The sequence below is a fragment of the Ictalurus punctatus genome, chromosome 26, assembly GCF_001660625.3.
Source record: "Ictalurus punctatus breed USDA103 chromosome 26, Coco_2.0, whole genome shotgun sequence".
Taxonomy (NCBI): Eukaryota; Metazoa; Chordata; class Actinopteri; order Siluriformes; family Ictaluridae; genus Ictalurus; species Ictalurus punctatus.
Window position 1 is genome coordinate 18,938,251 of NC_030441.2, and position 15,634 is coordinate 18,953,884.

Consider the following 15,634-nt stretch of genomic DNA (forward strand, 5'->3'; position numbering starts at 1 on the left):
AGAAATGTGCAGGGATAGCGTGATGCGATCATGTCGATAGAGGAATGTTTGACATACCGTGGAATCTAGACCACGAAGAATTGAGAGCAAATGGACGCCGTACCCAGTATTAGTATAGTGTTCCTAATAAACTGCTCAGTGAGTATAAATGGCTCTGAACAACCAAAACAGATCATTCTTTGACATAAGGTCATAAGGTCACCTCTTTCATGAGCAGTGTGGGTAACGTTAGTGAGTGAGGTTGTGCTGTATTTCATAAACAGACACTTGTAGCTGTCGATCTGACATGCTTTCAAAACGCTATTTAGTCACATGACTGTTTATGGTATGGTAAGTGGTTACTCCAGTATGTGTGTGTGTATGTATGTCCTGCCATTGTGACCTGTAGTTAAGCACATGATTGCCAGTCTTGTGTGTGTATTATTAGTATTTTTTCCCCCTTACACGAGAACAGGTGAAGTTGATTTAAAAGGGGTGACCGGCGTAAAATGTAGTGAGCTGTGCCAAGAAGAAGACGTGCAAGGCCGAGCATGTACCATGTAGCATAGAACACACGCACACGCGCACACACATTCAAGGTCCTAATTTGTCTTTTAATGATATGGTAAGAATTTATGATATGGAATGATATGGAATTTTCAATCACAAGGGACAATAAACCACATGACCACTGCCACACAGTAAGGACAGGAAGTACACATCTTATCTTCCATCCATCCATCCATCTTCTACCATTTACTCCTTTTCAGGATCATGGGGAGCCTGGAGCCTATCCCACAGAGCATCGGGCACTGGGCGGGGTATACCCTGGACAAGGTGGCAGTCCATCGCAGGGCACAATCACATACACACTCACACATACACACGCTTTAGACACACCACTCAGCCTACCATGCATGCAGGAGAACATGCAAAGTCTGCACACACATGGCCCCGGCATCAAACTCAAACCCCCGACCCTGGAGGTGTGAGGTGAACACACTAACCACTAAGCTATCGTGCGCCCTTACACATCTAGTCGGTTTCTATAACAGCAGCTCTGACCTGATTCACGGGAAGGAGTCTCCAGTGTCAGTGCTTGGTAACAGTCAGAGGTAAAGCTCTAACTTTAGAACAGGAACAAACTAGTTTCCAGGAAATTTCACAACATTAAATGTAACAATAAACCGATTTTAAGAAAAGTATGACATATCCTTCTTTACTAAATAATAATAATAATTAAAAAAACGCAATCATTGGTAAACTGCTGTGGTATAAGAGTAACAAAAACATTGGGACATGCAGTTAGAGGAGAGTCCTGTATCCTACCCACCCCGCTGTTGATTATTTTCCTGTCTTGTTTAACTCCTCTCCAAATTCTTTCTCTTTTGCATTTTTCGTTGTTACAATACAATATAACACATGTATGAGATATGCATTTAACAGCTAATCATTAAAGACAATAAAATGTATAGTTTTCTTTTTTTCAGGGTTATAAAACTATTCAAAATATTAGCCTTGAGGAGAAACAGGCCACGCCTCCATTTCACATGTATTGTACCTCATATTAGATCTTTATTCCCCCAAGATGGTTCGTTTATTGTCACGTGGGTATGACGTCATGAACTGCACTTTCACATCACGTGCTTTCCCCACACGTGATCACGTTGTACTCATTGTACTGCGTGTGATTGTTTTTGTAAAGGCTCCTGGAATGAACAGAAAGGAGTGAAGGAGGAGAGACAAAATCACAGCAAGAGCGGAAATGAATTTAATGTCGAGAATGAATTTAATAAACACCGGAAGTGTGTAATCACAGACACCTGGATTGTTTCATTCGGAATCGGTTCTGAATCGTGACGAGTCATGACCACTAGAGTACGCTGTTGCAGTGTCAGTGTTCACTTGATTAATGCTGACACCGTGTGGACACACAGAGTATTACAGGTTATAAATGGAATTAAAATTTTCAACAATAAAATAAATAAAACATTTATTATTATTATTATTATTATTATTATTATTATTAAATGAAGTATAATGCCAGAAAGCTGCCTACAAGATAGGAATTAAAATAAATACATTAAAAGCACTGTGTAATTTAAGACATAAATATAAACTCATTACAAACTACTAAAAAAAATGCTGCTGGGATAAGAGAGGAATTATTATTATTATTTTAATTGTCTCTGCCACTGAAGGACGTCTACAGTATAAGGAGACATTTAGGTTTTAAAATTTAGCTCCATGTGACAGTATTTCTGCAATGATTATAAAACAAGGTTGGAATTCAAGCCTCGTAATTTACATTTTCACCATAATTATGACATCAGCGGCTCTTAGAGACCACCACACACAGAGATGACCATTGTGTCAAGTGTGCTGTTGTGCAACTGCCCCCCCCCCCCCCCACACGCGCACACACATGCCATGCGTGCACAAGCAGCCCACAAACAGGGTTTTTTTGTCTTTTTTTTTTTTTACATACACAAAATCTTCAGAATGGTTTGGCGGTGACTTCGTTTTATTGTTAAGGACTAGTTTTATTTTTATTTTTTACACAGAAGGAATAATCAGAAATAAAACCACACCATAAAGAAATAATCAGCTTGTATAAAGCAAGCATAGGAAGTTATTTTAATGACATTAATAAATAACATTAATGAAAAATTCAGCTATAGAGTGTAAAATGTGATAAAAAATAATAAAAATGTCATTGATATTTATTTGCGTTGTATTATTTATATATAATCATTCATTTTAAAATGACTATATGCAGCAAAAACACACTTTCTATTTTTTTCAAAATTTAACACTAGTTAGGAAAAACAAACTAATTAGATTATTAGAATCAATTATAACTATTATAATCAACATAAAATCAGATCTTAAACAGGTTGTATTCAGTGCTACAGGAAATCAGATGATTTTTGTCACTTTTTACTTTTTTTTAAATGTATTGTTGATTTTAATTAAACATGTCTGAAGTACAGATATTTCCTCTTGCTTGTTTTAACTTGTCTGGAAATTTCTGAATTCATTTCGATGACCTGACAATCCTGATTCCTTGTTCACACATAAGCCTTGTCCTGTTTCCCCTCCGTCGGATTGTCCTTGGCTGGCCCCGCCCCTTTGCCAAAAGTAGGCTTGGTTGGAACTCCACTAGGGGCAGAGCCTCCTTGGTACAGCATGACCCCTCCAACCAACATCATAAAGGCCACGCCTCCTCCGAGATACAGGGCAGGGCCTAGTTCACGCTTGAGTGGTGGTGCCACGTTCGGGTCGTAAAAGTCCCGAATCACAGAGAAAGTGGTCCAGAAAATTGGCAAAAAGAAAGCCACACCGGCCGCCATGAAGATGCCACCTGCCGTACGCACCAGGCGAGTCTTAACGTCGCGCGCACCCTCGATGCAGTGTGTGCACTTCATCCCAATCACACCCAATGGTACAGCCAATAATCCGAAGAGGATAGATAAAATAACCATCACACGGCAAAACTGGGTGGAGCCTGAGAGAGCGAGTGCGGAGTCGTATACTTTACACTGGATCCTCCCCAACTGTGATAGGCAGGTCATCCACAGCCCCTCCCACAGCACCTGAGATACCACGAGCTCATCTGCGACGAAAGCTGATACGCGCCAAAATGGGGCGGCGCAAACCAAAATCCCACCCACCCATCCTGCTATCGAAACCAACAGGCCAAGGACCTGGAGACCTGTAGTCGCCATTGTCCGATATAAACAATAACTATTTGGCTGAGATTGTGATGAAGGTTATTAAATTGTTTTTTTTTTTTCTAATTAGCCTTTAACGTTCCCTCTGTAAGTCAGTTTAGTTTGTCTGTAAGTTCATTTTCTGTTGTACGAATTTCTTTAGAGCTCAAAGATTCTGGACAAATGGACAGGAAAGAAGGAGCAGCAACAACACTGTGGGGGGAAAAAAAGCACAGAAAATACTATTACTAATCACTATTTAATCACGATACACCTTCGCTCGATACACCTGCCCCCCCCCCCCCCCCACACACACACACAGATACATAGTCTGGATATGTTTAATCCGTATTGCAGTAGAGTTCAGGGAAAAATTATACTGCAGCAGAGACGTTAACCTAAGTTTACTAAACATGAAAAACATGCTTCTGTAGCAGTTTTATCCAATCACATGCAGTTATGTAAACTATTTAGCTGAAGGCAGCTGATCAGACCAGAGACTAGTTACATAGCTAAAGACATCAGGTCAAAAATTATGTATTTATTCACAGGCAGACTTATGGCATTGTTTACAAATTCAACAACAAATATGGAATATCCATCCATCTTCGGGGCACAAGGTGGAGGACACCCTGGATACGGTGCGAAGCCATTGCGGGGCACAACTGCACACGTGTTCACATGCTACGGACAATTTAAAGATGCCAATCAGCCTACAGCACATAGGACTGGAAGAGATGACTGGAGTACGCAGAGGAAACCCCTGAAGCATGGGGAGAACCCCTAGCCCTGGCGATGCGACAGGAGGCAAACATGCTAGCCACTAAGATACTGCCCCCCCCCCAAAAAAAAATTTAATAAATAAATAAATAAATAAATAAATAAATACATAAATAAAATAAAAATAAAACTTAATATTTAAAAATTAATTCAAATTCATCAAACTGAAAATAGATATGTCTCATTGCTGAGTCTATGGATCTAGTCAAATGTGGTAACATGAAGTGCCACTAATAATAAACAAAACAAACCCACGTGAAATGGTCTTATTTATTGCGCCTTCACAAATATTTGTTGAATACCTGTGCTTCTAAACAATTCCACTGTACCATAAAACACACAAAAAATTTAGACACATGAGAAAACAGATTCACAATTTATCACTGAAACTAATATTATTGTAACTACAGGTACAAATAATTATAATAATAATAATAATAATAATAATAAATAAACAATATTATATATTTGATGATTATGATTTTAACACTATCAGTAATTTTTTTTTTACTAACTGTACTCACACAATAACACTTACCAAACCAGTGCGTGAAGCTGTTCGTGGTGTTTGAAGATATGGCTCTGTGGGTCTGAAGTGTGTGTGTGTGTGTGTGTGTGTGTGTGTGTGTGTGTGTGTGTGTGTGTGTGTTTCATTTGCTTTAACCAAAAACAGCCTCTTTGTTCATAAAAAGTAGGAGGAGAACAGCACTTGGCTGAATGATACCATCTCACACACATGTATGTAAGCATGCGTACACACACACACACACACACACACACACACACACACACACACACACACACACACACACTCGCAGGCAGACCAGCTACCCACATGTGGCAGTGATGCACCAGTTCACTCAATCAAAGAAAAGAACAACAAAAACCCTTCAATACTGGACAAAGACCCTCCAGAAAGACAGTCAGTCATTGTGTATTTACAAATCAGAACATTAATTATGCAGCAGACGCTGAATTAAAGATGTCTCATTGAGAACAAAAAAGAATCATCAAACATCAAGTTGAAGTAAATTTTAGGTTAATTTGTAAACTAGACAGATTAAAAAGTACATAAAATGGGAAACAGAAAAAAAATAAATAAAATTCCGCAGCACTGTGGTGAAAAAGAAAATAATCAAATTCTGGGTGTTAACTCTGCTCCATCACACCCCCCTGTAGCTCTGTGACAGAGGAATCTGTCTTTGTTTGTGCTCTAGATTGCAGAGACCTGATAGCAGATGTGTCTACTGAATGTTTGGAGGTCAGGGATTAGAAGATATCTGATAATATTTCCCAATTACAGATGGTCGACGTAACACTGAAACCTCTGTTTGACAAATCAGCATGTGTGGGGGAAGTCGAGCCATGTCTCTCAGGACTGTACAGTATCTTCTGGAGAATGGTGTTCTGTATGTGCTGTCTAATGTCCTGTTGTGCCTGAATGTTGGAGATCCCTCATTTGAAATCTTGCACACACCATACCACGGTCAGGACAGCTAGCATACACGAAAACATACAACAGAATCAGTTCCCGCTTCTGGTGGCCATCAATGTACACATATGTGCTCACATACTGGTCCATATGCCGTGACGGTGCTGTTCGCAGGTCGGACTGAGTCCTGCTGTGTCCATTACCAGTGATCTCTACTCCATTCCAAAGGATTGCTGTGGATATAGTTGGACAGATGGAGAGGAGCAGCACAGAACCTGAGCAAACTTTTGGTCTTCTATGATCCACCACACCTACTTTAATCAAAAGGTGCGGTCTATTTGTTGGTACCTTGAATAGTGAAGGCTACAGCAGGGGAAGAGCTTTCTCTTACAAAAAACCCCATAGTTATGAAATAGCCTTCCAAATATTGTTCGGGACTCAGACACAGTCTCAATGTTTAAGTCCAGGATGGAAGCATTTTGGCTTAGTCAAAGCCTTTTGTGAATAGTTTATTCTTAAGTAAAGGAACAGATCTAGAGGCTCACGTGTATAGAGTGTTGTGGTGAACAGGGATGTTTGGATGCTGTTGCCACCGCACTCTCATACATTCACCCAGGTGTGTTGATGGTGGAGTGTCTGGTTGCCTTATGTCCCAGTGATCCCTCATATCTGTGTTCCATTCTGGTTCTCCCTTTTATTTATGCTGTCATAGATAGTCTGGTCAGACTCCCTGATTTCCCTCTGCATTACATGACAATTAGCATACCAAATAATCTCTCTCTCTCTCTCTCTCTCTCTCTCTCTCTTTCTCTCTCTCTCTCTGCCTCTCTCGCTCACTACACATGCTACTCCTGTGATGCCAGTGATCCTGACCCATTCTGCTCTCCGGACTTGCCAGATCCATCCTGATGTCCTACTTCTGGTTGGAGTTCTCATAAATTAGAAGTCACATGCTGCTGCTGAGGATGTCCCCACATGGCGGCCTAAAGATAATTGAGATTACTGAGGATGTTTCCACTTAAAAACCAAGATGACTGCAATTCATATGGAAAGTTTTGCTATGATGGCTTTAGGACTGCAATTGCCACAGACAGTTTTTCAGTGCACAGCAAAGTTCAACTTAACAAACTTCATGTGAAAACTGTAATGAATTTCCTGCTTACACAACTACATTATTTGACCATGTACTATTAGCAGATTTATAGACAGGCTTTATTTATAATCGTATTATCCGGTGTTACCCGGATGAGGACGGGTTCCTTTTGAGTCTGGTTCCTCTCAAGGTTTCTTCCTCAATTTAACATTTAAATCCTGAATTTATATATTTCTGTAAAGTTGCTTTGTGCACAAAATGTCCATTGTTAAAATATGCTATACAAATTGAATTGAATTACTACAAACCTATGATTTGCAGATACACTACTGTCAGAGCTGCTGTTACAGAAAATTAATACACACCTTCTGAACATTTAGGGTCGAGAATTATTCAGCACTGTTGTATAATAATCAGTGAGTCTCTAGAGGGAATGCATTACAGTGATGTTATCATGGGAAAAGGCATTGTTAAACGTGACACAAAGTTCTGTGTGTGTGTCTATTTACATGTATAGTCTTATGCTTAATTTTTCTAACTCATTTCTTTTTAAATTTTACATGGGGAAAATCTAATAAACACACCTTGGAACTGCACAGCAACTGCTAAAAATAGAACAAAAGGTGTAGACACTACACAATGAAAGTGAGGGCGTGTCAAGAACAAGCACTCGCCCATGATCAACGTAGGATAACCGAACCGTCAGCAGGAACATCACCTCATAAATGTAGGTTATCATTTTCAAAAGGAATAATTAATGACTTATTTGTGTCATCTTAAGTGAGTTTTAGGCAATATTTAAAAATGATAATAATTGACAGTTCTCCTTTATACTATAGAAACTGTGGTTGTGTTGAGGTGTACATTACGATGTGCTTTTTAAGGTGTTATATTAAAGTGTAATTTGCTTGATTCTTCTACAGTATGTGCTATCAGGCTATGATATTATATATCTGTGGACGTGTTGAGAAATTATACGTAATTGAAAGACTAGAAAATGTCTTAAAAATTTGTACTGAAATAGGAAGTATCCAGACAGAAAGTGAAAGTGAAAGTTGCTACTTTAAATGTGCTGAGGTATTAAAAAAGGGAAAACTGAATGTCTTGCTGGCATGTTTTCTTGTAAAAAGTACCTTTTATTACTTGTGTAAAACTGTTAGAAGTTGATTTTTTTTAAAGCGACTACCTGAAAACTTCATTCAATCTCTAAGTTTGTGATATTTACCATTGGTTAGAATCTGACTTGCTGCCTGACCAACTGATGGCACTTATTGGAAACAATGCTAATTTAAACTTGCATTAGCAAAAGACATCAGGCTAATGTAGTTAAATATATGTAAGGTTAGCAAATAAGCAAAACCTAGCTCAACATGCTCAAAATTTTTCAAATTTGATGCTGTTTATGCCTTATACAGACCCAAAGAATACATCTCATTGAATCACTGCTTTCTCCAGCATACTGAAGCACTGATTAATTCATAGTGTACCTTCATTGGCTGGATGAGAGAAGAGTGACTAAAAAGAAGAGTCCATCCTTATCATTTGTATTGATTGAGCTGCACAAAGTGAACAAAAAAGGATTTAAAAAAACAACAACAACAAAAAAAAAATGGCTTATCTCCTTTCAGGTATGTCAAATAGCCCTGCTGTACCTTACATGTGATAGTAAGCAAAATATTTTAACATGCTATATAACATATATTATAAAGCCGTACTTAAATTTGATCTAGTTTGAACTACATTGTACATGTCTTCTTCAGTGTTTTCTTCTTTCTTGCAGTGCATGACGATCTCAGGATAATGCTTCTTGGCCACAGCGGTGTTGGAAAAAGTGCAACAGCCAATGTAATCTTAGGAAAAGAAGCATTCAAAGAATCTGAAACTATTCAGTGTGAGATACAGAGAGGGAGAGTGGAGGGAAGAAACATCTCAGTGATTGACACTCCAGGAATCAACAACACTTCTCTCACTACAGAACAGTGGAGGACTGAGTTGAAGAAGGGTTTGTTGCTTTCTTCTCCTGGTCCTCATGTGTTCTTGCTGGTGACCAAAGTGGGAAAATTCTCAGAAGAAGAGAGAATTGCTGTGAAGTGGATTGCCGAGAACTTTGGTGAAGCAGCTCTGAAGTTCAGCATGATACTGTTCACAGGAAGAGAAGAAATGACCAACAGACAGTGGGTGAAATTTTCTGAAGATGCCAGGATAAAGGATCTGATCAGCTGCTGTGAAGGTAGATATTGTGTGATAAACAGCAAGAGAGAGGCTAATCCTACTCAGATCATTAAACTGCTTGAGGAGATCGAGGCCATGGTCCAACGAAATGGAGATCAGTTCTACACTCAAGATCTGTACGAAGCAGTTGATAGAATGAGAACAACAGAAGCCATTCTGAAGAAAGAGGAAATGAGAAAGGGACATGAGAGCAAACCAAATCCAAACCATGACGCATGTCTGGAGGTGCAGAAAAAGCATGCTGCCATTGGAGTTAATGAAAAATGTGGAAATGTAGTACCTCGTAAGAAACATGAAGAGTCAATGAAGTCAATTACTGAGATGTACGAAACATTGTATAGAATGAGATCAACAGAATTGACACAGAGAAAAGAGGAAATGAGAAAAGGACATGAGAGCAAACCAAAACCAAGCCATGACGCATGTCTGGAGGTGCAGAAAGAGGATGCTCTTACTGGAGTTAAGGTAAAATGTGGAAATGAGGTACCTCCTAAGAAACAAGAAGAGTCAGTGAAGTCACTTCCTGAGAGGAAAGGAGAGATGGAAGCTAAGTTTGTGAAACAAAATATCAGGAGACAGGAGGAGACACGGAGAGAGAGGGAAAGGAAGAAATGGGAGCAGGAGAAAGCAGCTACAGAGGGTAGAAAACCTGATTCAGGTGAGTTCAATACTCATTAATACTCCAATCCAACAGCCCAGTGTACTGCCTGACACCAAGTGTCCAAGTTAGTTTTAAGAAAGCTAAAATGAGGGGCCTTTGTATGAATTAATTTTGTGTCTTGTGTATTTATGTTTACAAATATTGCTTTTTTTTTTTTAATGTTTAAGAGATATAAAATACAACATTTTGGGTATTTTAAAATGATATTTAAGTTGATGTAATGAAAACGAATGATCAGGCTCAATGAGACAACACTGCAAATCAGTGAACACAACAGGAGGACTGATAAACTGATTATTAATGTGTGAAGATGACTTTCCAAAAGCTGTGTTGTTTTCCAGTGTGTGATGTGAGGATTGTGCTACTGGGAGGTGTTGGGGCAGGAAAAAGCTCATCAGGAAACACTATCCTGGGCAGAGAGGCATTTGGGAAAGACCTCATCCCAGTTACCACAATGTGCAAGAGGCAGGATGGAATGGTGGGAAATAAATCCATCAGTGTGATCGACACTATGGGTTACATTAATTGTTCCTCTCAGCATTGCTTTTCAATTTACTGTGAAGAGTTGGAGCAATGCTTTTCCTTGTGTAAACCTGGCCCTCATGTGTTTGTGCTTGTTGTACCATCTCCTAATACCTTCTCCTTCCCTGTTCAATTACTATATGAAAGATTTGGCCCAGAAGTTTTGAAACGCACTTTAGTCCTCGTCACCTGCGGAGACTCTTGGGGAAGAGACCACGAGGTGGTTTTAAACAACAGCTCAGCTCTCCAGCAGCTCGTCCAGAACTGTGGAGAAGATTATCAGATTTTCAACAACCAAGAGAAAGAAGACAGAACTCAGGTCACAGAACTGCTGGACAAGATTGAGATCTTGATTGAGAAGAACGGACAGGGGCACTGTACCACCGAGATGTACCAGAGAAAGGGGCAGGAGACAAGCAGCTGTACCCTAATATGAATATTTTTGGAGAAATGCATCTTTACTGGGTGATAAAATGATACATTTGATTTGAGGGCTGCAAAACATTATATACACCTTTTTAAATCATAACTGGGTGTTATGTAATGGATAGCACTCAGCTGTCTTGGGTAGTGAAGGACTTTCTGTGTAAAAGTAGAAGTCCTTGTTCCTGTTCTTTTTTAAAATAGGAATTTAACAGAAATATTTGCGTGTTGTAGTATGTGGGATTTTATATGTGATTCATCCTATATGTATACTCTACAGAATATACAATACATACACTGTACTGTTATACAAATATACAGTATATTTATTATCTCACTATATGGTGTCACACAGTGGGTTCCTCTTTGAGTTAGGCTCCTCTCAAGGTTTTATCTACATGATTTTCTCTCCATGCTTTCATTTTGTTCATTAGGGATCTAAATCTTGATTTTTGTAAAGCTGCTTTGAGGCATTGTCTATTGTTAAAGTGCTATACAAATAAAATTCAGTTGAATGAATGTAATGATTGTGTCATTCTGCCTTACATCTCCTTTTGTGTTCCTCTGAAGATAAAAGTCATACAGGTTTGTTCAGTTCAGCTCACTGCAAAGTTCACCAGGTTGAATTTAGACTTAATCTCATGTTATACTGGTCATATTTTACATATACATATTTAATTCAAATGTTAATGTGTATACAGATGCTTTATGTTTATTATTTGGTATCATTAGATATATTGAGCTCAAGTGAAGTACTCCTGAGGTAAAGGGTAAATACAGTTCATAAAATAAGAAGTAAATGTATAATTGTACTTTTAATCATTAAAAAGTCCAGTATGAACTAAATTCAAGTGAATGTAGCACATTTGTTTTGTTAAATGATATTCTCATTTTCTGTTACATCTACATAGCGTTTCAATTATATCGACTCAGTTTCTTTAGTGATTTTCACTTAGCGTTACTACTGCATTGACTCAAGATTTTAATTATATCTATTCAATTTTATGTGTCATGGTACTGAATGTAGTTCTTGAGATCTACTTAAATTTTTTACTGACATTTACTCAATTCTTAAGGTAGATTTCAAGGATTTCACAGATTTAAAATGTACTCAAATGTACACCAAAAAATTGAGTACATTATAGTTTAAGTTTTTAGTGTGTATGCAGCATAGCTTAAAATCAATGCATCCATTTATATAGATAAATAAATGATTAAAATGCTTTGTTGATTTTTTGTTTATATATTAAAGACACATACAGTATGACGGTATTACATACTCTGTAGCAGGTAGAAAGGATTAGAATGAGTCTGTGACAAAGAAATGTGCCATGAAAGAAGTTGGGCGCATCAAGGTTATTGATACACCTGGTATGTTTGACACATCGCTGACCTCAGATCAACTGAAAAGTGAAATAAAGCAGTGTGTAAGGATGTCAGTTCCTGGTCCTCATGTGTTCCTGCTGGTGATCAGACTGGGCAGATTCACAGAGGAAGAGAAGAATGCAGTGAAGTGGATTCAGGAGAAGTTTGGAGAAGATGCTTCACTCTACACCATCATTCTGTTCACTCATGCTGATCAGATTGGAAAGAGGACACTGGAGGAGTTTTTGGCAGAGAGCCCTGACCTGAGGAGACTTCTCAACACCTGTGGAAATCGCTACCACGCATTTAACAACAACGACCCCAAGCCTTCGCAGGTCGAGAATCTGATGCAGAAGAAAGATGACATGGTTTTAATGAATGGAGGGAAGTTCTACACCAATGATATGTATGAGGAGGCTCAAAGAAGTAATATTGTTGAAATGATTGTAGCTGCTGTAGGCGTAGCTGCAACTGCTGGGATAATTGCTTTAAAATTGCTTTAAAAATATAAACCTGTGATTTGCAGCTCCACTACTACTACTACTACTACTAGTCAGAGCTGCTGTTATAAAAAATGAATCAACACCTTCTGACCAGAATCAGAATATAAAAATATAAAATATAAAAATATAATCTGTTTCCAAAACAGCCATGTCTAAAATATAACTAGTGGAACAAACATTATAGTGCAATTAAAATTATTTTGAATAATTATTTTATATTTTTTTTCTATTACTGGGTTATTATTAAATATTTGATATAATGTAGTTGAAAAAATATTTCCTCTATTTTTATCACATATCTTGAGTGGTAATCAGTATCTGCTTTATGTGTATCTACATTTATCTTATTAACTGTTTATGTAATCAGTAGCTACATGTGGATGAAGGATATTCAGAAAGATTTCAGATTGAAGGAAAATTGCCTAAATTGCTATTATGAAAAACGTATAAATCATTGGTAGTGTAAATGATGTTTGATTGAAACGAATAAAAGAATGTATTATTTGAAAATGGTCTTCGTGGTTTCTATTTTTTATCTAGTTATATGCTACGTGTAAGATTTGATTGAACTTTAGAATTTAAGAATGGCAGCACATAGAAAAGCAGCTGATATTTTCAGTAAGACATGGTGGTGGATTAGTGCTGCTTTGTGGCTGATTGGTGGCCAGTGGTCCAGGGGTTCTGGTGGAGTTTGGCAGCATCTTGGATTTGAACAAGATAATCAAAAATGCTTTAAAAATAAAACACTATCACTATCAATGTTCTGCACTGACCATCTCATTCTCTGGATCCGAACTCTACTGAAACCCTGTGGAGTGAACTGAGACGTGCAGTCCACCTTCACAAACCTAATAATACAAAGTCAAAGTGCCGAAGACCCTTAACCAGTTGTTCTGCCAGCAGTATCTGGCTTCACACATGTCTTTTTCTTTCAAGTCAGTGAACTGTTTTATTCTCTTTATTGCACCAACAATACACAAGATTTACCAGTCTGTAAACTATAATATAAATCTGTGATATAACTGTCATATGAATTATGAACTCAAAAAGTTACTACTTTTTTCTAAAATTTTGTCACATTCTGAAATGATTCAGTTTTAAGAGTTTATTTAGCCCAGTGGTTAAGACGTTGTACTACTGACCGTTGGGCCCTTGAGCAAGGCCCTTAACCCTCAACTTCTCAGTTGTATAAATGAGATAAATAAAGTTTTTCTGGATAAGGGCATCTACCAAATCCTAAATGTTCATTTCATGGTTTAATTACAGTTACCCATAATAAACACTAGATGGCGAGCGGACTGTACATGTGTGTATTCTAACTATGGAAAATGTGTGTTTGTTCCCATTCAGGACAAAAAATGTCTTAGAGGTTTTGTATGGAGGCAGAAAACTTACCAATTTCATTATATGTGTTTTAAATGTATTCCACTTTGGAGGCCTTAAACTACATCATACTTACCATTACAGTATAAGCCCTAAGTGACTGTTTAAATTTCTTAAAGTGACCAGAAAATCCCAGTGCTGCCACAGAGACACTATGGGGAGCTTGAGCAAGACTCTTAACCCTCATCCGATCAGCTCTGTGGTGGAGTGTAATCTGTTTCACTTACAAATTACTTTGCATAAAAGTGAGGTTTATGTGTCACAGCCTCAAAAACCCCAGAAGTGTCTTTAATTCATTCTGAATTGTTTTCTACTGTATTTGTCTTCACATTACAGTACATTCACAAATATTCTCATATATCAATCACTATTAAATACAAAAATACGTTAGAGCTTTCTCATATTAGACCTGTTCATCTTTCTTCGAAGAACCTAGTGAAGTTAGAACCTAGCACCTAGCACTATCTGCAGCTAGATCGTATGTTATTGTGAGAAACTAAGAAATGTTTATCACATGTTCAGAAATGCTTCATTCTGCATATTAGGTTGTTACGTCACTACTGCAAGTTGCTAAAATTAGTGATGATGATGATGATAAAATGTTTTTCTGATTGATAATTTCAATTAAATTTTATTTGTATAGTGCTTTTAGTAGTGGACATTGTCTGAAAGCAGCTCTACAGAAACATATAAACACAGGGTAGAGATTTTAAGTGTGTGAGTTTATCCCTATGGAGTGAGACGGTTGTGATGGTGGTGAGGAAAAATTCCCTGAGATGGTATGAGGAAGAAACCTTGAGAGGAACCAGACTCAGAAGGAAACCCGTCCTCATCTAGGTAACAACGGATAATGTGAAAGTAAAAGAAAGTTCATTACGGTTTATATATGAAGTCTTTGTTGAACTAATCCACTGTTCACTAAAGAAGACCTGAGTGCAATTTCCCCCCGAAAGACTTCAAATGAGCACAATATGGAATTTAGACAAAAATGTCTTACATTTACTATGAAAGTGAAAGTTAAAAGCTTTTACTGGAAAAGCCCCAGAGAGTAGATTCATGCAGCCTTTCAGTGACAGAAGATTACACTGATTGAGACTGATTTTTTACATTTTTAAAAATTTTTTATCTTTGTGAGTTTAGTGATATTCAAATAATTATGCTAAAACTTACCATTTTGATTTATGTGTAAATCATCTCGCAATGTTTATTTCCTGTCAGTGTAAATGAACAAATTGGAAGTATGGCAGATTTGCATGAAACTAGTGTTAAAAAAATAAATAAATAAAATTAAAGCTACTCCATACCTCATGATGGAAAATAATGCATTCATGGACACAGGAAAGTGAATCGTAAACACTTAAGAAGAAGAACACAGATGTCCTGTACAAATCATCCTATATATATATATATATATATATATATATATATATATATATATATATATATATATATATATATATATATATATATATATATATATCCTGCTTTAATAGAACTCTGAGTGTGTGTGTGTGCGTGTGTGTGTAAAGTGGAAAATAAATTTATATC

At 37.5% G+C, this 15,634-nt stretch overlaps 2 protein-coding genes across 2 annotated transcripts; one reads left to right on the forward strand and one right to left on the reverse strand.

Moving 5' to 3' along the window:
• Positions 1–2,486: 2,486 nt before the first annotated feature.
• Positions 2,487–5,080, reverse strand: LOC108258715 (claudin-4-like). The gene is given in 2 exon segments (NM_001329250.1): positions 2,487–3,905; positions 5,011–5,080. A coding segment is annotated over 1 exon segment (657 nt). The 5' UTR covers positions 3,708–3,905; positions 5,011–5,080; the 3' UTR covers positions 2,487–3,050.
• Positions 5,081–8,412: 3,332 nt separating this feature from the next.
• On the forward strand, positions 8,413–13,193 carry LOC108258417 (GTPase IMAP family member 8). Its single transcript, XM_047151416.2, has 4 exons — positions 8,413–8,625; positions 8,778–9,887; positions 10,232–10,842; positions 12,140–13,193. The coding sequence occupies exons 1-4, from the start codon at positions 8,607–8,609 to the stop codon at positions 12,701–12,703; spliced, it is 2,304 nt and encodes a 767-aa protein (XP_047007372.2). The 5' UTR covers positions 8,413–8,606; the 3' UTR covers positions 12,704–13,193.
• The last annotated feature ends 2,441 nt before the right edge of the window (positions 13,194–15,634 follow it).